Genomic DNA, 20,872 nt, shown 5'->3' on the forward strand with positions numbered 1-20,872 from the left:
CATCCCTGGTGGCACACCAGCAGTGAACTCTCTGGATTGTATTTCCAAGACAACCTTTACATCACCAAAGACATCCTGATATATCAAAACGGTCAACAAAAAAAGGGCTAGGATGTACCTCAATAGTAGAGCACTTCCTAATGTATACAGGCTTAGGGTTTGACTCTCAGCCCTCCAAAAACAGAACAAAACAAGACAAAAACAAAACAAACAAAAAAACACCACCAACCAAAAATCTTCTACCAAGAAGGTACTTTGACATTAAAATAATAATGCACTTAACTTCACTGGCAACTTGGTTTTGTACACAATTCTATTTAAGTATAATCTATAAAGTTTTGATGTTAACATTAGAGATGGGAAAGGTTGGTACCTGAAATATTTACAAGCCTTAGAATATAAAATTCATTGAATTCAGGAATCCTATCTGGGAAAGCACGGAGAATGACTGGTTTTGTTTCTTCTCCATCTGTGAAGTTAACAGTCCCTGATGTTTCATAGAACTCTTGTCCAGGCTGCAGAGAAGCATTCTGGAACAGCTGCCAAGCCACAGAAACATTGCCGAAGTGTCCTCGGTGCCGTAAAATCCTGCGTGAAAATGGAACAAAAGTGTTTTTATGAAAAGTGTACGTGGTGAATATGACTGTAACAAAAGCATTCTGTGCTCGCTTGAAAGTATACATTTTCGATTTATCTCCAAATTAGCCAGCCGGTCTCCCTGAGAAACCACGGAAAAGACAACGTAGCAAGACCAAAAAGAAAAACCAAACAATCTTAGAATCTCCTCTTCTTCAAAGCCAATCAGCATGGCAAATTCTAAGCCCAAGTAAGAAAAAGAACTTAATAGTAATGGGCAACATTTTTCAGAAGAAAAAATCTTAGGCACAAGTTGTAAATTTATGAAGATTATTCCTAGAGACTGGATAACCGAAATCCTCTAGTCTTGAAAAGATAGACATGGGGGGAGAAGGGCAAAGAGACCAAGTTCTGTCTAGCAGATGAATGGTTGTCATGGATAGTTACTTACTGAAAAATATTATAGCAGGGCATAAACAAAGTTACCATTTATCCCATTTACATTTATATCTGAATAGATTAATAGTGTTTCCATTTTCCTCTCTTAATGATCTCATTTTATTGAATCCAATTTTAACTTTCCTTATCTAAATACACTTACCAAAATGCATTTGTCTTTCCTTCTTCCACTGCTTTGTCTATGGGCTCCAGAGAGAAAACACCATTTGGGTCATCGTTGGCTTCAATTATGACTGTAGCTACCCCGTACTCATAAACCACTGTGTCACCTAAATTAAACACGGAAGAGTCAAAGTCAGTTGTTTAAAAGCTAAATTTTATTGTAACAAAATTTCTTAACATGTTTTCATTTTATTCACTTAAATTTTAAGAAATATGCAACTACAGATACAAAAAGGCTTTGGGGCTGGCTCAGTGAGAAAGACGCTTGGAGCACGAGTATGGTTTCCAGCACATGGGTACTTTGCGTTCAGATTCCAGCCACTGAGTAAAAGCTAAGGGTGTCTGTAAGCTCAGCTAGGAAACCAGAGGCGGTTGTATCCAAGGGGTTTGTGGGCCAGTCAGCACAGCAGAAATTGCACAAACGAGGTTCAGTGAGAGACCCTACCTTTCAAAACATGGACACAGCTATAGGAGGAAGCCTAACAATGCACACACACATACACGCACACAAAGTAACTGTGCGTGTGCATATATACTCCCAGTAGAAGTACATTAAAAGGCACTAGAAATAGCAAAACCTCACTATTTCACTAGAAACAGCAATAACCACAGCCAGTGACCAGACTCTAATTATTAAATAACATTTTTAAAGTCAGGGCTTCCAAAAGAAGCCCTGGATAATTTCAGGATTGTGACAGGAAAATTACACAGTGAGCTTGGAACACCTTGCTGTGAGAAAAAGGGAAGAAAAGCTTAAAGAATAAGAAGGACGTGTCCCAAGACAAAGACGCCGTGCTGGATAGATCGCCACGAGCCAAGTTTGGGCAAAAGTAATCATAAACTTAAGTGATGGTTATAAAAGCAATCACGTCACCAAATAAAAATGATGATTTTATTTCAATAAATATTGTTGCGGTAAATCTCCAACCCAAATATGCCCCAGCAATGAAACACAACTCGGTTAATATGAATACATGCTGTGTGCCTAGATTGGGCAGATCTACCTCTACACTACCAGCTTCCACAGCTTATGAGACCCCTTAGAACTTGCGGTTTCTCCAGGCCATGTGCTTTTCTGCTCTGCTTTTCTTCTTCCTCCTCCTTTTCTGTGTCCTCTCCCTCTTCCATTTTCTCCTTCTCTCTCCTCACCTTCCTTTTTATCTGCCCAATCATCAGCTCTAATTTATTTTACAAATTAAGGTGGGAAGCAGGTTTACAGGAAATCACCTATAATGAGTGCTGACTCACTCCTTGTTCACAACCACTCACTGGAGAACAGAATTAACATCAAATATAATTAGCCGCAGGGCTATCCACAACAAAATATCAGTGACATTTTGAAAAAAATGAGTAATAACACAGCTACATAATTTCATGTTAACAGGCCACAAGCATTTATTAACGACACTAAGAAGTAAGCTTGTAGGTCATCACTTTAACTAAAGCAGGTATAGTGACTGGACAAACCAAACTCCTGATGAGGGCATATGAAGAACACAGAACTGCTTCTGTGGTGTTAGTACCAAGGATAAAATAACCCGCGTCAAATAAAAAAGAACCATCGGGCCAACTCAAATGAGACATATTCAGGCTTGTGGCTTTGCTGGGAACATGAGAGCCAAGGAAAGACAACAGAAGGTTGGAGGAACGTTACCGTGAAGATTGGAGGAACGTTACCGTTAAGTGAAATGCATAATTCTAGTTTCCAGTCAGGGTAATTTTGCTGTGTTACTGGGAGACCTAAAGAAACCTGCAAGGTGAACGAGGTGGCAGTCTGCACTGCTATTAGCTTCCTAACTTCCAAGCTGTGCTTCATTTCAGGCATGGAAACAATGTAGCTAAGTAGCCATGACTGGCCTGGAAACAGGAGCCAAAGCCTCTCGGCTTATTTTCCTAGAACTTTATCACACTGCGATTTCATTTACACTGCATAGAAAGGTTCAGTGACCATCTTCTTCATCCCAGCAGTGAAGAAAGCACCAGTACACAGCTTTCTTCATAAGCAGTCTCCGGTTATAGCAAAGGTCGACCTGGCATCACGACTTACCAGTACAGAAAACCACAGATGAGCCGGAACAGTGTTTATTTACCTGTTGAGTTGAACAGGACTATATAAAAAGGCTCATCTGTTTCTGGGATTCCGTCATCCTTGACATGTACAGATATACTCTGCTCTCTGCTTCCAACTTCAAACACAAGAGTTTCTCCCTTCTCCACAGGAGCGAAGTCTCCCTCTTCTCCTGAAGCCTTCCCATCCACGGTAGCATACTGGACAGTGCAGGCCCCGTCAACAGATCCATTTCTGAGAACTGTAAAGTTGGCAGTCTCACCCTCCTGGACCCTCAAAACACAAGGCTCTGAAATACACACAGAACAGAACTACATCAGCCTGTTCCAGTCTATGCGCATATTTTCAGATCACTCCTGTGTCTGCCTGACATTGACAGGGAAAGCCTGGACTTAGGGTTTACTCTGCTCCCGGCTGATACAAGCTCCCTCTGAAGGCTTCAAGTCAGCGCCCCTCCTTACCGAATGCCCAGTGTCTGTGGCAACTGAGCTGTCGGTAAATATAAGATTTCCTGCTTCTTCCAACTGCAGCCTAATATATACCTCATGTTAAAGGTGAGTCCTTCAATAAAAATCTCTTGTTTCATTTTGTCATGGGAGTTAGAAAAAGGATAAGCATAAGACTAATTCATTAACTACATATTACCTGAAGGTTAAAAATAGTGTAAATAGAGGCTCCGGATGCTACTATATGATAAACTTCATTTATATACATCTTATACAAAATAGATTTCAAAGAATTAAAAATTTGATTAAGTCTCATAAACAAAACTAAAAGATGCTTCAGGTGCAAAAGAGGGGTGTAAAGAAAGCAGTAAAATGACAAAAAGGGAGGATTCTTAATGAATATGTCGATTAGCCATCAGCTACTGTAACAAGTGAGCACTCTTAGAAAGAGCAGCAAGGCCCATGCCCATCAGACTGTGTTAGCAAGTGACTTCCCAGACAGCTCCTCTTGTCTACCCAAAGCAAGGCATGCTGGGGGATGAAAAGCAAGTAGCGAGCTGTCACTTGCCACCCTTTCTTGTTTGGTTTCAGAAGGTCCTAAAAATAAAAATGTTTAAACTCAAACCCAAAACACCAATTATCAAATGAATCATAAAATTATACTTAAACAAATTGATTACACTATAGAAAATGTTACGTTAATAATTCTTCTTAAACCTATGTATGGGGGCTGGAGAGATGGCTCAGCAGGTTAGAGTACTTGCTCCTCTTACAGAGGAGCCACGTTTGATCCCCAAGACCCACATGACAGGTCACAGCCATCCTGATTCCCGTTGCAGGATTCATTGTCTCCCGTGACCTCCACAGGCACAAGGCATGCACGGGGCACACATGCATACACGCTGACAAAACATACATACAAATAAAATTGTCTTAAAACATATCTATTATTTAAGACTGATGTAAACTCACTCAAATAACGTAGCAGTATCACCTGCAAAGTAAACGGGGTCATCGTTCCTGAGAATCCTCAGGGAGGCAGTTGTCCTGATCCCTGTTTGAGCTCCTCCAGTGGCATTAAGTAGGATAATGGTGAATTCTTCCATCTCCTCTGGAATCTTTGGCAAAATGGCACATACTTTAAATCAAGTGAATCATGCATCTAATTACAATGATACATGCCTGTTATTTATTTTTTGAAAGCTCAGTTATTACTGCTCATATTCATTTTACTCTCTAAGACGAAGGCTTCTTTAAAAGTTTTCCCATAAAACTCTGATTGTCCTAAAATCATTTCAATACTGTTCTTCCAGCAGCCATTTTTATTTCAGGGGGGCAATAAAGTATAATGGGAATACGTATGTTTTCAGTTAAGTAAGGAAAACCTGCCCATACCACAGAGGTTTATATTATTTCTATAAGAAAATGGAAAACAAGTTAATTATAAGGGAGAAAACAGACCAGAAAAACAATGTAACAATTGAAACCCTTCCAAACAGAGAACTAACAGTTGCTGGGCTATTAGCTCCCCAACTCTGTCTTAAAACCTTCTGGAAGCTTCCTGGGGAGATCCAAAGACATCCTCACTCTCATGTCTTCCAAAAGATGAGATTTCCATTTCTCTGATCCTTACATACCCAGTTGGGAACTATTTTTCTTTCTCATTGACAGTGTGACTTAGTCTTCTCCTCGACACAAAACAGGGGCAAAAAAAGTGCTGGTTTTGTCTGTTGGGGGCCAGTTCTGAGGGAAAGGGACAAGTTTCACTGCTTTGCCCTGAGAAAGGTCCACTCTCCACCTTAGCAAAGTTCTTTATCTTTCCTGAGAAGCTGATGATACCTGTACTTAGGGTCCTGATATTCAAATGCACGAGATACCCAGAAGACAGCTCTTCTTCAAAATGCCAAAAGTGGGTAAGTTGCTAAATGTCTCCCACAACCCTGAATCCATGATTTTTGATATATAATTGGTTACTGACCAGTGTCAATTGTAAGAGTTTTAGAAATGCCTTTAAGACACCCCTAAATAGCTATCTTGCTTCATAACCAACTAGTCATGCTAAACCTCTTTATCAAACAACATCAGCACAAAATGTATCACCAGGTATTTAATTATTTAATGAAAAAGAATGGATAAGCTATAAATGTAGACTGCTTGCATGACATAGAGTTTGACCACCAGCACCACAAAAGATAAATCTAACAAATAACACCAAAACGGTGTGATTTGATGCTTACAACAAGCCAGGCAGAAAACTATATAAGCAGCACTTACTTCATCTACAAGGGAGTAGACAGTGATGTTTTTAAAAAATTCTTGGTCTCCAAAACAAACAGTTCCTTGCACAGGAAATACATCTTGCGTAAAGTCTGGACTAACCATCCATGATACATTAACAGCACCAAAGTTGCCTCGAGTTCGTATTACACCATAAACAGCTGAGAGATACACACAGGAACATAGGGGAATAAGCAAAACAAGCAGGAATCAAATGCCTCTTCATCAACACTTGCATAGCATATACTCCAATGTTGATGTTCGTGTGGTGTGGTGTGTGTGTGTGTGTGTGTGTGTGTCTGTGTGTGTTTAGCCTGATCAATCTTTTGCATTGCACTTTGGGATATTAAGAATCATCTGGCATAGGAATGGAATTAGAATCAATTATGTACAACTATTATAAAGTCTTACAAGCAAATTCACCAACGGCACTTGCTGGAAGCTTGCCTTGTTCCTTTACAAGCAAAGTCATTTTATTACCCAGACAGTGCTTTAAAAATAAAAGAATTCTCATCTCCTGGCACTGCAGTGGTTCCTCAGCCGTAACTCTTAGCTGTAGTGTGCTCTCCATCTGACTGACTTCATTTCTTCTGGCGTTTCTGAGTTTGCACTGTATTAGCTAAAAGCAAACTGTAACTAAGATCTTCAACATCACCCCAATGCTATGAAAGACGTGAAAACAGCAAGCCTAAATATGTGTTTTAAAAGAGGCGTTTCTAAGTTGCATGCAATTTCTGAGGCAGAATGGAAAAGTGACAATAGTTACAAAAGAAATGATCTAAGGGGTGGTGAGATGGGACAGCGGTTAAGAGCACTTACTGCTCTTCCAGAGGACCTGGGTTCGATTCCAACACCTAATTAAGTGACTCATCACCGCTAATGTCAACTTCAGGGGGTCCAAGAGCTTTTGGCTTCCATAGGCCATGCATACATGGGGTGCACACAGATAGGCACAGGCACACACAAATATATACAGATGTAAAAATAATTCTTTAAAATTAAGCTGAAAAGAGATTAATGTCCTCTTCAGAGAATAGAATAAAATGTAGCAAGCAGAATAATTTACCATGATAGATATCCTCCCCTTTGCTCTCTTTTATCGATGCACTCAAACCATCGGAAACAAATTCTATAATCCCATGAGGATAGTCGTTTTTGAGAATCGTTATGTTGACGAGTGTAGCACAGCCCAGCTTGCTCTCTCTCTCACCATGGCTGCTGAGGATCACCCAGAAGTGCTCGTCCAACTACAAAAGGCATGGCGAATTAGAAAAAGATGTAAAGTTGAAGTTTTCATTACAAATAAAATGTGTATGTGACTGACAATGCTAACATGTTCAACTTCTCAGCATCAAACATCACATGGAAAAGACAAAAGAACATATATTATTCCTAATTTTTAAAACTACTTGTCAACTCACTGAAAGATAGGAGATAGTACTTTATATTTATATATATATATATATATATATATATATATATATATATATATATATATGTGTGTGTGTGTGTGTGTGTGTGTGTATATATATGGAGAGAGAGAGAGAGAGAGAGATGGCCATACTATTCTAAGCCAGTAAAAATTCAAGGCCTTTTCATTGGTGATTGAATATTCATTTAAATTAGCAAGAATAAAAAAATAAAATTAATTTGAAAGTTGCATATGAATTGCAGTATAAATATATTGGAAGTACATGTGATTCTTCTATTATAAAGCAAATTAGTTTCTTTCTGAAAAATAATTTCGCAGCAGAGCTTTAAGAGTTCAGTGAGTATAGAGCATGCAGAATGAAATGTATCGTAAGTGGAGAAAGCTGGGCTGGGGCAGAAGCCCTGACCACAGAAGCCCTGACCACAAAAGCCAAGCTGCTCAGGGTTTTCAAGTTCTTGCTTTAGGACAGAAATACACTCATAATTTGAATGAATTGTATTCTGCTTTTCAAGCTTCGTTTTAAATTTTTCTAAACAGGAGTACCTAAATCTTTCTTATGTCTTTTTATCAATGTTCAAAATATTTCTATTCTCAATATCCTGATACTGTCAACCTTTCACAAGGACGTGGAACAAGGTACCTCTGGTGTGCCATCCAGTCTGGTGAGGAGGGTGATCACTACTTCCCGTTCTCCTGGGGTGAATTCTAGCACCCCCATGTTTCCATAGAATTCATTGCTCTCTCTGGGTTCCACGTGAAAGCGGAGGAACTGTTTAACAAGCGACCCCCTGGACCGAGTAATCCGGAGCTCCACGGCATCTCCTTCCTTTAAAAACAAAGCCCACAAGAGTTCAAATTCTTCTACAACATTTTTCTGAAGTTATGAATCCAGAGTGAAATTTTGGACCTACTTTTATAACATAGGGTCCTCTAGAATCATAAGAAAATTCAAAAATGCCTCCAGGGTCATCATTTTCCAAAATAATCAAGTCTCGGCTAGTATAGCCTGATTTTAGGACGTCACTGTCCACGCTCACCCTGGAAAGTGAGAGGGAAAACACACTCTGTTAGTCTGAAATTTCAAGATTTTTTTCAGGTTTTTTTTTTTTAAAGAACACCAGCAGTATTGACAATTCTGCCAAATAATTTAAAAAGCAAATAAAGCAAATAAGGTTTATACCTTAAAACAAATTTACATGTATTAAAATCACTTCATACTAAAACTGTTTTTCATTGATAGCACTTACTGAAAGATTTCTGAATTCATTATCTCCTTTTTTATTTGACTAGATTTCATACGTACATAAATAATAGAGAAATCACTCATATGAAGTATCAAATCCTGTCACATTTTATTAGTATTTTAGAAAATTGTAGTTTGTAATTAGTAGAAAACATTGAAACAACTTGATAGCTGCTGGGTGTTGTGCTTCTCTGATACATGTGTTTTCAATGTTATATTTAAGTCTCCTTAAATACAGTTATATTAATTAAGTAATATATTAAGTGGGTAAATACAAGCCACAAATAGGCAAAGCTAAATAAGTAAACACAATTATGATCTGACTTTTGTAAATACCTTTTGCTTTCAAGTGCTTTCTATATGTCTCAGTTGTAGCCTCAACTGTTTTTTCATGAAAAAAATGTAAAATAGAATGAAAGAAATAAAGTGAATCTGAGATGCTGATATGCAATAACAAAAAGTGTGTGTGTGTGTGTGTGTGTGTGTGTGTGTGTGCATGCACACACATGTGCATGTGTGTGGGAGTGTATAATTGTGTCTGTTGACAAATAGAGAAATGAATAGATAAAATATTTTATAATTTCAGGTATTTGTGCCTAAGTATAATTAGGATGATCAAAGAGACTGCAGGCTGTGAGACTAGAGCCAGGTTTTAGGAAGTCTTAGTCATGCAAACTGGATTGAAATTCTTCAAGTGTGACTTCCTAGGGAACAAAAAATATGGTCTTAATCTGACTCCCAAGTCACAGTGAAACCACAAGCAATCCAGAGACCTGGACACAGGCCTGTGGTTTCTGTGTGGCGAGGAACATGAACTAATATGCTTCTGTTTTAAGAAAATAACAGACAACATGGCACACGCTAGTGACCACAGAGGGCGTAATCCGAACACCAGAGCAATTATTTGTTGTGTGGTCAATGACTCTATTTCATTTCTATAAATATCCTCATTGCTTAAAATCCCTGGTGTCCACATAAACCAGAGACATGAAAACTGGATGAGAAGTAGAGTATGCAAATTCAGTGTGAACATTAAATAAGTGAAGTTATTTTCAGACTTTGTAAAATATGCTATCATGTATGGTTCAGACTCTGAAAAAAATCTCTATAAAACACGAACATGGAAGGAAGAAAGTACAAAGATACACCCAGAAATGCCACAGATGTCATTTTCTCTGTTAATCAAAATACACAATTCATAAACTATTTCACCTCCAAACCACAATTATTCTCTGATGTAAACTCTATGGAAAGTTAAAATTTAAAACTCTTCAAAACGTGTGATAACACTCAAATCTTTAGTGTTTATTAAATATTTTAAACACATCCATGGTGCAAGACTGAGTCCCCAAATCCCAAGGCATTCATATAGCTCCCACTGTTACTAGAGAATGAGATCGCAAACCGACATGCACAACAAGGCAGACAGGTCACATTGCTCAAGTAGGGCATCGTGCATGCAGAACGGCAACTCATCAGAAAACCGCCATGCACAGAACAAGAGACCTAACCTTCAAAACAAGCCGTTATTCTGCACACTTACCCAAAATACACAACAAATCTTTCAGTTTCCACCCTGTCAACACAGAAAGAACAGTGGGAAGGGCGAAGAGAAGGCAAGCACATCCTTTGCTAAATTCTCGCTACGACAAGCTTAGAGTAGACTGGTAAAAGCGAGTTAAAGAAAGCACCCTGCATCCCCTGCACACTGTGTCCACTGCTATTGACAAACGCTAGCCAGCCCACTTCTATGGAAGATGACCCCATGACCAGCAGAGCATGTCCAGACATTCCTTTCTGGGCCCCCTCCAAAGCATGGATGCCTGCCAAGTCCTGTGCACGTCCCCAAGCCACTGCAGCTGAGCAAATTTCATTCAGCTTGACTTGTAATTACTCACTTTAATGAGGTTTGAGAAAAAAATTCTCCCATCCTCAGATCTAAAGCCAGTTGCTATTTGAATTAAAAATCATCAAAACTCTGTGGCAGAGACATCTGTACCTTTCAATGTTTGCAGAAAAATATATTCAAGGAGTCACAAGACATCGTCACTTTTAATTATAGTTCTATGTCAGGAAATCTAAATACTTTCCACATCCCCAATGTATTTCATTTTCAGATAATCTTGAAAGGTACACAGCAAAATAAATAGACCTTATCATTTATAAAGTTATGTACATATAATTACTTTTTATTAAGTAAAATGACAAAAATTGCTTCTAATTTCAAAATGTTAGAAAGAATACTTTTAACAGGTATTATATTGATGGTACTTTTAATTGTTTCGTATCAGATCAACTTTTGCTTGTATTTAGTTTAAGTGTAAAGTACTTGAGTTTGACCTTAAGAGAAAAGTGTACGATTCACCCTAACAAAGTATCATGTTTTGTTGAAATACAATCACACTAGCATCGGTTCATTCAATAGAGTCACGCTAGCATTGGTTCATTCAATACAATCACACTAGCATTGGTTCATTCATTATTTTTCTGAAGCTTGGTTAAAACCTTGCAAAACTATCCTGACAACATCACTTTGAAATGGTAAATTCCATTCTCATTCATTTATATAAACATTTCTGTGGATACAGGAATGCACTTAGTTCATTCTTGTTTGCATACCAGTTTTTAATTGAACTGACATGTTAGTGCACATTGATACATTCTATTTTAAAAGAAGTGCAATATTCAAAATTAGCCCTGTGACTTGCTCTTCCAGGTGGTGTGTATAGTCTTTCACACACAAGAAAGGAATGGACAGGAAAAGGAAGAGCTTTGAAAAGTTAGTATTAATTCACTTCTAATGTTCTTGTGACATTTAAAAGACTATAAAGAAGAGCTGCTGAATTTGCTGAGTTATAATTGAAATTATTCTTTAGACATCCGGTTAAGATCAGCCAAGCTGACAAGGTTTCTATCAAGGGCCACTGGCTTATAAGCACGGGTCAATTTGCTTTAGTGTTCCTTAAAACTGTCCATTGACTTAATTGTGTTCACACCTAAATTATTCAAAAGTTTCAGGAAAAAAATCTATTTCAAATTTATATTTCATTGAATTTTGCTAGCTTTTATGAAGTAAAGCAGTTGACCATAAAACCCTCTGTAACATATTATGATGGCATCATTTAGACCTTGTGTTGGGTTTTTTGGATTTATTGTTTTTACTTTTGTTAAAGAAGAAAATAAATGTGTACTTCTGAAAGAAATGATCAATGGCCTCTCAATTGATGTGTTCTCCGTAGTCTACATTTTGTTCATTCACTTTAAAAATTATGCCAACCTGTGTTTGCCTTCTAGTGTCTTCTGTGGGTCTGGATTTGTGGCATACAGAATAACCTCAATTATGTTAGAGATAGAATTATAAATAGATAAAATAATAGGAGGAAAATATAACTATAGCATTAAAAAGAACTCTGTCAGACAGTGTGCACCTTCAATGCCAGCACTCCAGAGGTAGAGGCAGGTGGACCTGAGTCTGAAGCCAGCCTGGTCTACATAGAGCGTTCCAGACCAGACCCCTAACCTCCCACCACTCAAAAAGATGCATAGTGACTGCTAATCAGATACAAAGAAGCACAGGATTCCTCTCACTGATTCCCTCATTTGCGGTATAAAAGGCCTCAAATTCATCCCGAATCTTACTTTTCGTAGCTATGACCTGTGCAACATCCTCCAGTTGCATGTCACGGAAGGTAACTAATCAGATTTTATTTTTTCTTTACGAAGTATTTTCTGAATTTTATAACTAACTAAATAAGTAACTAATCAAAACATACCAGAGGCCCTGAGGCTGTACTATTTATGAAGTGCATTCAGAGAAATGCTGGGTAGTTCTTATTACAATGGCTGAGAAGGTAACATGTGGATTCATGTAATTTTTTTATTTTATAGAAATAAAAATTATTTATTCTTTAAATGCCATGTAACAAGAATGAAGGGCAATCTTTTCTTTAAATCACGTGATAAAAGTTTAACCTCGGCATTCTTGAAAGTAAAGACAAGAGAGTGGAGTGTGTGACCTAATGTTTCAACTGGCTCGCTGCTACCCTCGTGAACACAAGAGAATTCACCATGCTTCAAACTTGTCATCTACTTCCCATAAGCTCTCTACATCATGCTTCCTCAGAGCAAAACAGGGTGGTAAGGGGTCACAAAATATAGTAATCTTCATATTCAAAGAAAAAAAACCCTCCCGTATACAACAAAAATGCCCGAAAGTCTTAATAGCACTTCCTCATAGTTTTATTAACATAGAGAGAAATATGCATGAGTTTTTACCTATCTAGAGAAAGGGTTACAGTTTCATTCAACTCCGGTATGTCATCGCCTTTGACAGTAATGTTGATTGATGTTTCGTTTTGTCCAGATAAAAACACAACAGAGCCATTAAAAGGACCTGCGTCATCCAAAGTCACTGCTTTTGAATTAAAGCCAGAGGGCCGCAAACTCCAGTACACGGTAGCCTGGCCATCAGTTCCATCTCGATGCAAGGGGATAGATACCTTATTTTACAAAGAGAAAGAAGAAACTAAAAACTCTGTTGAAATGTATGCTCATTCGTAACATGGGCTCCCCACACACGCATGCAAATGTAATTAGCTGACCATGTCTTCTCCACATAAAGACGTAAACAATCAGGTGGCATCATAAACATACTTGGAGAAGCAGGACAATAACTTTATATACAACTTTAACTGGTTTTGCTACTTAAATTTATCTACAATATAAACCTCACCAAAAAAATGTGACCCTGGAGTCATCTTAATAAAAATGCAATTATACTAAAAAAAAGGTAAAGAACAGTAAAAAATATAAAATACTGACTGCTTTTCTATTCTAGCTAACAACAGTCAGAAAGTAAATAAAGGACAGTTCTTAAAAAGAAAATAAATAAGTATAAAGTAAGTCTAAAACTAACAAAGAGCTTTCCCTCAGCCACCTGAGGTGGTGAAGACCTGGAACGGTTGAAACGGTAAAGTCCCAGCTTCACACAGTAAAGCAACCAAGTAGCTCATTCGCTGGGAACAATGTAGACACTTCCTTGGCTTTTAGAAGGAAACTGTTAGCTTTAAAAAATACATATAAAGTCAAAATCATTTTGAAAACTGATGCTCTGCCCATTTAGAGAATTTAGTAACAAAAGAAGGAAATGGCGGTCATGATCCTTTGATAGGAGACTTTGATAACAAAAAACAACTCCCCTCATTTCTGACCTACACTTCAAGCCAATTTAAGGAAAATCTAAGTGGGGCGGACTTGCTACACTGTGGTACAGCAATGCCAAGGTGTTCTTAAATAGAAAGACACCTGGGGAGAATTCATCTCTGGCAATGCTTTCTTGGGTTGGGGAGGAGAGTAATATGAATATACTTTCGTGTGTGTGTGTGTGTGTGTGTGTGTGTGTGTATACATACATACGTATATTATATACATGGTTATAGTTATAGTTAATCTGATAAGGTTCAGCATTTCACAAATTTACCACCATCACAACTGGCATCAACCATAGGATGCAGAGTCACCTCTGAGCCCTCAGTCCCACATGAGGCAGCACACAGAGTACTCCGAAGACAGAGCCCCCCAAAAAAACAGTCGTGTTTCCACAATATGACCACTAAAAACCAGATTCATAATTGGCTATGAAATGTCACAACACTGTGTAAAACCAATCACTATTAAACAGTCTACACTCATCACAAGCAATAAATTCTATTTTTAATTAAAATAGTATTATATCACTTCCCTTCCTCTCTTCCCTCCTTCTAGTCATCTAGCTCCCCCATGCCATCCCAACTCTCAGGTTCATCATCTTTCTCTATTGCTATATTTGTTACATATATATTTACACAAATATAGATATAAACATAACCTCTTATGAGCAGTAAAACCTATAGAAAAACCAGATGCTTACCAGTTATTTATTCTAAATAGAGTATAGTCTATTAAATACATGTGAACCCTATATTAAAGTCTTCCTGTTCTTAGATACATTACGACATATGAATAGAAAAGGCGTACTTACCACCTCAGCAGAAGAATCTTTGGGTTCATGCAAAATAATTGGAAGGTTGCTAAGAAAGCCAATTTCTCCATTTGCAATGGCTGGGGTAACCAGTAATGAAATATTTCTGATTTCTCCGAATCTGGGACTTACTGGTGGAATCGGAGGGAATATGTTCACCAACACCACAGCTTCCAACTACAAAACACAAACAAAAACAAGAAAGATAGTTTTAAAATTCAGGTCACAGGTCAGCAGTAACAAGAACTTCAGGACCTACCCATCCCAACACTGTCCCTCTTAACATCTCCTGCAGCATCCACCAGAGTCTCATCTTTTCCTATCATTAGGTATGATTAATATACAGAATTACCTTATAACATCATCCTACCGCTTTAATAATGTCTGGGCATCTCCCTCAAACTCCAAGTCATTATAACCAATTACTACTGTTATCTCACAATTGTCACATGGACATTTTAGAGACAGATGAATCCAAATAGAAACCACTGTCCTGCTCCAGGTCCTATCGCCATTACAATTTGTGTATCACCACCTGTCTGTCCACCTTCTCACTTATAGCCAACTACACTGACTCTTTAGAAAACAAATGTAAAAACATTTGTCCACATTCTCTGCCTGGTTTTCACTGACCTATATATCCAGTTACCTACTCCCCTTCTTTGCCAGACCTAAATTACTACAAAAACACCTTTCAGAACTCCATTCATGCCAAGAGCAACCTAATGCTTAAAGAAGTACAGCACACATATAACACACTATTAATCTGCCTGTAGTTGACAAAGATGGTATTCTCCTCACCTAGAATGGCCCTTCTTTCATCATCTCAGAATATGAACTATGTGACCTTAAAAACCAACTAAATGCCCCCTCTTCTATATGAAGATTTGTTGGGATTCTCCAGTTGCCTTTGATCACTTTTGGAAGCTCTGGGAGTGGAAGTTTCTGGTTTCTTCAAAACCCTGTTGGGTCATGTGATGTCTTTCTGTAAGCTGTCTTATGAGAGAGCATGTGATGTTTTGCTGAAAACCGATACCTGAGAGGACCTTGAACATGATGTTTAGAAAGAATAGACATGGAACCTCCCCCCAGACAGTGGGAGGAGGCTCTTGCATTGCTATGCTATGCAGCACTTCACTTAGCATCTCTGGTCCTCTCTCTGGTCCTCTCGTTTTTTGCTGGTCTTCACTTCATAGAGAGAAATGTGCAAAAGAACTTCTTCTCGGATTCTGGCTTATTCTGGCTGCTTCCGCCGACCTGTGCTGATTTGACAGAGCCTTGCAGTTTCTGCTGGATTTTGCTGCCACTGCTAATTCATGTTTGGTGCTTACTATTGGGCTGGACTGCTGCTATCCTGACCACAAAGAGTGGAGTCACCCCAAGGCACTACAGCTAAACAGCTCCACAGCTCCCTTTTTCTATTAACCTTCCTTTGTTGAGGTTTAGTCTGTTGCTATATGATAAGTGTGGTGATGGTGATGGGGGGAGGCATGACCTGGTTGCCCCAGAGACAAGAGAGTCTGCTCATAGACCCAAGGACACCATGTGACCTTGATCCCAAGTTATTTCTTATTGGTGAATAAAGATGCCTATAGTATATAGCTGGGCAGAATTGAGATAGGTGGGGCTTGGTGTTCCCAGCCTTGGGTTGGAAGGAGACCACAAGAAGACAGAGAAGAAGGAGAAGAGAGGAAAAAGAGACCATGGATTAGGAGTCAAGAAAGCAAGGCCCTGAGGGCTGGCCAGTTGGAGTTAAGAGCAGTCCAGACGAAACACAGTAAGTAGTAACTCAGTGTTAGTGATAACAAAGTGCATTGTAATAGCATAGAGTATAGATATCTACCCAGCTCTGTTGCTAATTAAGGCTTATTGTAAATAATAAATTGCTTGTCTTTTATGCCAAAACTGGATGATCAAAGGTGAGTTAGAAGTCCTGGATTGAAATAAAGTGTTTTCTACAACATTCTTTCTTCCCTACCTAGAAGGGAGATTGAAGTGTTTAAGAACCCTAAAGTAGGTTTTGAAGAATATAAGCCTACAAGCTCTACTACTGTAGTCATTGTTTCTAACTTAGACATAAACTTCACGTGTTCATCATTTTATGATTTGAATATTTATTAGTGTGTCTGTAGAGATCCTAAAGGCCTGTGCCCTTTCAGCCTGTTCTCAGACACAAGCACAAACCTGAAATGCTGCTATGCAAAAGCAGTGTTAACTCATCCCTCCAGGATAATGAGCTCTATACAGGTCACTGACACACTGCAACTCTCAATGTCTTACATGTGGAACTTATCTACCTATACTGTTCAATTGCTTCATCACTACAGGACTATAAAAAGAAAGCTTTGAAATTCACATGCAATTTTCAGCTTCACAAAGCATTTCAAACATCCAACTCTGCAAAGCTTTGAAATAATGACATGATGCTGCTAAGAAACCACAGTAGAAATCTGTGAATTGTGTGGGGTTTTTTTTTATTACAATATACAAATAATAGGTTTAGAGATAGACACCGAAAAGGAAGGATGACAAGATGGAAGGATATCAGGAGAGGCTCTTCATAGTGGGAGGCCAAGGGATGTGATCCACACGTGATGAAGAAACAAGTGAAGAAAGTGCCTCCCATAATAAATGCTGTGGGACGCATTTATTCTATAAATCTCACTGTTATGTCCTACTTTCCGAGCCAAGCCACAGCTATGGTGCATCTGTGTGGCCTTGTTCACCAGTCTGTTACATCACTCTACTATGTTATCCACTACAGTCCATTTGCATTCCATATCTGGTGTTACCTGTAGTACCACCTGGCTAAAACATTTATTTCATCAGAATCCTAATATGCCATAGGAGAAAGTGTTGTCTCTTAAGGAACACTCAGTTTCTAACAATTTCAGTATGTAGTCCAGGCTGGCCTACAGCTCCTGATCCTCTTGTCTTAGACTCTTGAGTACTGGATTGCAGGTGCATATAAGTACACCATCCCTAAGTAGTTTCAAGTAACAAATAGAATATAAATTATAAATACAAACAAAATAACCATTAGCTATTTTTCATAGACTGTTGTAGTTTAACCAAAGTTGAGGTTATTTTTATCACTATAATACCTGCACTAGGAAGTGGGCCCCATTCTGGAGGAATGCATCATTCCTTATCGGTAATTTTATAGAAACTTGTTGGTTCTGTTCTGGGAAAAGGAGGCTGCTTCTCCTAGATGTATTTAAGATGCCATCTTTTGCTCGCAAGGGGTCCATAGCTCCAGCAGGAATATAAAGTGCAGAATAAATCACCCTCACGTCTCCTTTACTTCCCCCACGTCTCGCCAAACTCAGGGATAAGGATCGCTCACTAGGGCTGCTTTCAATCTTCTGGCTTTCCCCAGGAAAAAAGGCTATTTCTCCATAAACATTATCGCTGTCCTGAATGTAGAACAGAAGCTGCAAACAGAAGAGAGAGGAAAAGAGTGAGAGCTGGACAACTGGGGTGGCCCAGACTCTTCTGATTTATTACTTATTTATGTGCCATGTCTTACGAGATCACTTTGTGTATAAAAATGTGGCAAAGAATCAAAAACAGCCTTGAAATTTTTCAGAAAAATAGAAGTTTTGAAACTTTTTAAATGGTGAAATATCTGTCTGGGTTTAAAGACAGTGGACGGAGGCTGGCTTCGCATGGAGACGTGTACAGGACGTGTACACTTACATCCCCCAGCTCTTTTGTTATCATAGGAGTATTGACAGGGTGAAGCACAGCAAAGGCCCTACCTGCGCTGGCTCGCTCACTTCAGCGCCTCCTTGTATGGTGTGAGGCAAGATTGTAAGTAAGTAAGCTTCAGCCTCTTCTGGAAGATCATCGTCAAAGACCACTAGAGAAATTGGCGCCAGCATCTGCCCTTGTGCGAACTGCAGAGTCCCAGAAGCAGGGGTGATGTCTGCGGTCACTGGTGAGGGATCACTGCTGTTCCGTGTCAACACCCAGCTCACAGAGACATTCCCATGTGTGCCACCATTTCTAACCACTGCAATTTCTTCAAATCTAGAACTGTTTATAACATACAGAGTCATGTCATATACACTTTAAAATGACAGGGACCCACACAAAATTTATTATTTTTAATATGAAAAATACACATACATGGATAGAGTCTAAGAACTTATCACCATGTGAGTTCATTTTAATAATTAAATCACATTAAAAGAGAAATCAGTAAAGCAGTCATAGTGGAAAAGGCATATATTCTACCAGCTCAGCATTGTGTCAACACCATAAAAATTAAATCGTGTAACTACCATAAAATAATTATAGTTATAAGTTTAAAGTAAATTATACCTGGATGCTGTATCTTCATCAATTATAACTGGTCTTTCAAACAAAATACTATTGAATGAAAGAACTCCATAGGGCTTGTCATTTGGCTTAATGGTGACCTGTACTGTAGAAGGGCCCATTAGCACAGCATCTCCCTGTAAGGTGTTCTTTAGTAACATGATGTGAAATGACTCAGCTATCTCGGGTATAAGGTCATCGATTATCTGAAATTTCAGGTGTGATTCATGAACAAAAGGGGGAAAGACAAGAGTAGTATCCGGCTGAAGATCAATAAAGTCAACGTTTTGCTGGGCATGTGCTGTTGAATCCCAAGTCATTACTTTGTATCTGATTGACACTTGGGTTTCATCAGATCCAATGAGATTTCCATCACTATCCTTCCCACGAAGCACGGGAATAGTGAGTACGTGGTCGTCCTCGGGAACCACGTAAACACTCTGCATGAAGTTCACAGGACTATCATTTTTCTTCACAATGATTTCAACCGAGCTCCTAGAAGCATTAATCTCTGCTCCTCCTTCTACACTTCTCAGTTGAATCAAAAATAGTTCATCATTTTCTGGTACCTGTTACAGGATACAAGCAAAACATCATTAGCCAAAATATCCACAAAAAGGCTCATGTAATAAAAAGTGTTTCGTAGAAACTGAAAAGCTTGAAGTAAGGGGACCAGGAAGAGGCTCATTCAGACACCACACACAAAGTTCTCATTAAGTTCTCTTCCAAACATTAATTGATTTTCAGTTCAGATAGAAGATAAAAAATAGTAAAGTAACTCTCTGAAGAGTTAGTGATGCCTATCTGTTTCTTTGAGTCTTGATCAGAGTTGGGAAAACTGTAAAGAACACACAGTCCAAATGTGAATAAATCCTTGTCAACTTCAGATCATTGGTAAGGTCCTAAAGAGTATTCAAAGCCTAACAATACCCTAGAATCTGGAAAGTATACTAAATATCAAATAGTTGCTAAATTTCAGAATACGAATAGCTCTTGCATCTCTAATGATGTTTTGCTTGTATCCTGTAACAGGTACCAGAAAATGATGAACTATTTCTTTGATTCAACTGAGAAGTGTAGAAGATTCATGTAATGTCTGACTCTGGAGTCAGTTCTAGGATTTTTAAGAGTGCACCATGCCTCTCAGGAGAATGGTCCAGGGACATCATTTCTCCAGAAATGCTAGTGTTACTGAGGAGGATAGTTTGTTATAGCTTACACAAGTCCTGGGGCTAATCTCCACTATGCCTCGCTGTTCAAGCACTGCATTCACTGTTAATTCCACTTTTATGCATTTTTTGTCATTTTATGAATTTATGAAGTAAAAACCCACATCATTTTGCCTCCGTCAGTAGAAATATATCAAAGACACTTATCTCAAAATATACTATTCAGTCTTTTCCATTTACAAGATCAGTAATCAATTCCTCTTAACCTACTATTGTCCTGGGAGCTCTGAGGAGAAAGCCTTTGTTGATTTCCCATCCTAGAAAAATAAGGTCATCTATGCCTATCAAATGTCTCAAGTTGTTTCAGAGAAATCTGATGTTCTAACATTTCTAAGGAATTTTCTTCTTTAAGTATTGTTTGTGTTTGGTTACAGGATTTTTGTAGGAAGCTACATGTTTCTGTCTGTTTCTCCTGCTTTCTCTTCTTTAGCAGCCCTGGGCTACTTTGCAAGCTTTTCTTACTGGCTCCTGAAAGACATCTCTGTGCACTACTATTCAGATTTGGCTCTGCAATTGAGCTCTGTCATATATGTAAATTTGCAGTGGACTACACATAAAATATAGCTATAAAATCTCCTCTGTGACTATGAAACTAAAAATATCTAAACAAAGTAGGTAGCATGATAGCTTATCAGTTA

At 38.5% G+C, this 20,872-nt stretch overlaps 1 protein-coding gene across 11 annotated transcripts in view; it reads right to left on the reverse strand.

Moving 5' to 3' along the window:
- Adgrv1 (adhesion G protein-coupled receptor V1) overlaps nt 1-20,872 on the reverse strand; it is a 538,324-nt gene that overhangs the window by 465,209 nt on the left and 52,243 nt on the right. For 9 of the 11 annotated variants that reach the window (XR_001780748.2, XM_017315364.1, XM_017315363.1 and 6 more), the window contains exons 7-19: nt 19,009-19,574; nt 18,444-18,720; nt 17,787-18,116; nt 14,683-14,859; nt 12,939-13,162; nt 8,332-8,458; nt 8,061-8,246; nt 7,055-7,235; nt 5,986-6,149; nt 4,706-4,829; nt 3,288-3,554; nt 1,178-1,304; nt 374-588 (exon numbers count right to left, since the gene is read on the reverse strand). Coding sequence is in view for 10 of the 11 variants with exons in the window: in XM_017315364.1 (XP_017170853.1) it covers nt 374-588; nt 1,178-1,304; nt 3,288-3,554; nt 4,706-4,829; nt 5,986-6,149; nt 7,055-7,235; nt 8,061-8,246; nt 8,332-8,458; nt 12,939-13,162; nt 14,683-14,859; nt 17,787-18,116; nt 18,444-18,720; nt 19,009-19,574 (2,965 nt within the window). In the remaining variant the exon portion in view is untranslated. Of the gene's footprint in view, nt 1-373; nt 589-1,177; nt 1,305-3,287; nt 3,555-4,683; nt 4,830-5,985; nt 6,150-7,054; nt 7,236-8,060; nt 8,247-8,331; nt 8,459-10,206; nt 12,506-12,938; nt 13,163-14,682; nt 14,860-17,786; nt 18,117-18,443; nt 18,721-19,008; nt 19,575-20,872 lie in introns of those variants that run through there. The other 2 variants (XM_017315367.2, XM_017315368.1) reach the window with 2 other exon arrangements.

The sequence above is a fragment of the Mus musculus genome, chromosome 13 (assembly GCF_000001635.26).
Source record: "Mus musculus strain C57BL/6J chromosome 13, GRCm38.p6 C57BL/6J".
NCBI lineage: Eukaryota > Metazoa > Chordata > Mammalia > Rodentia > Muridae > Mus > Mus musculus.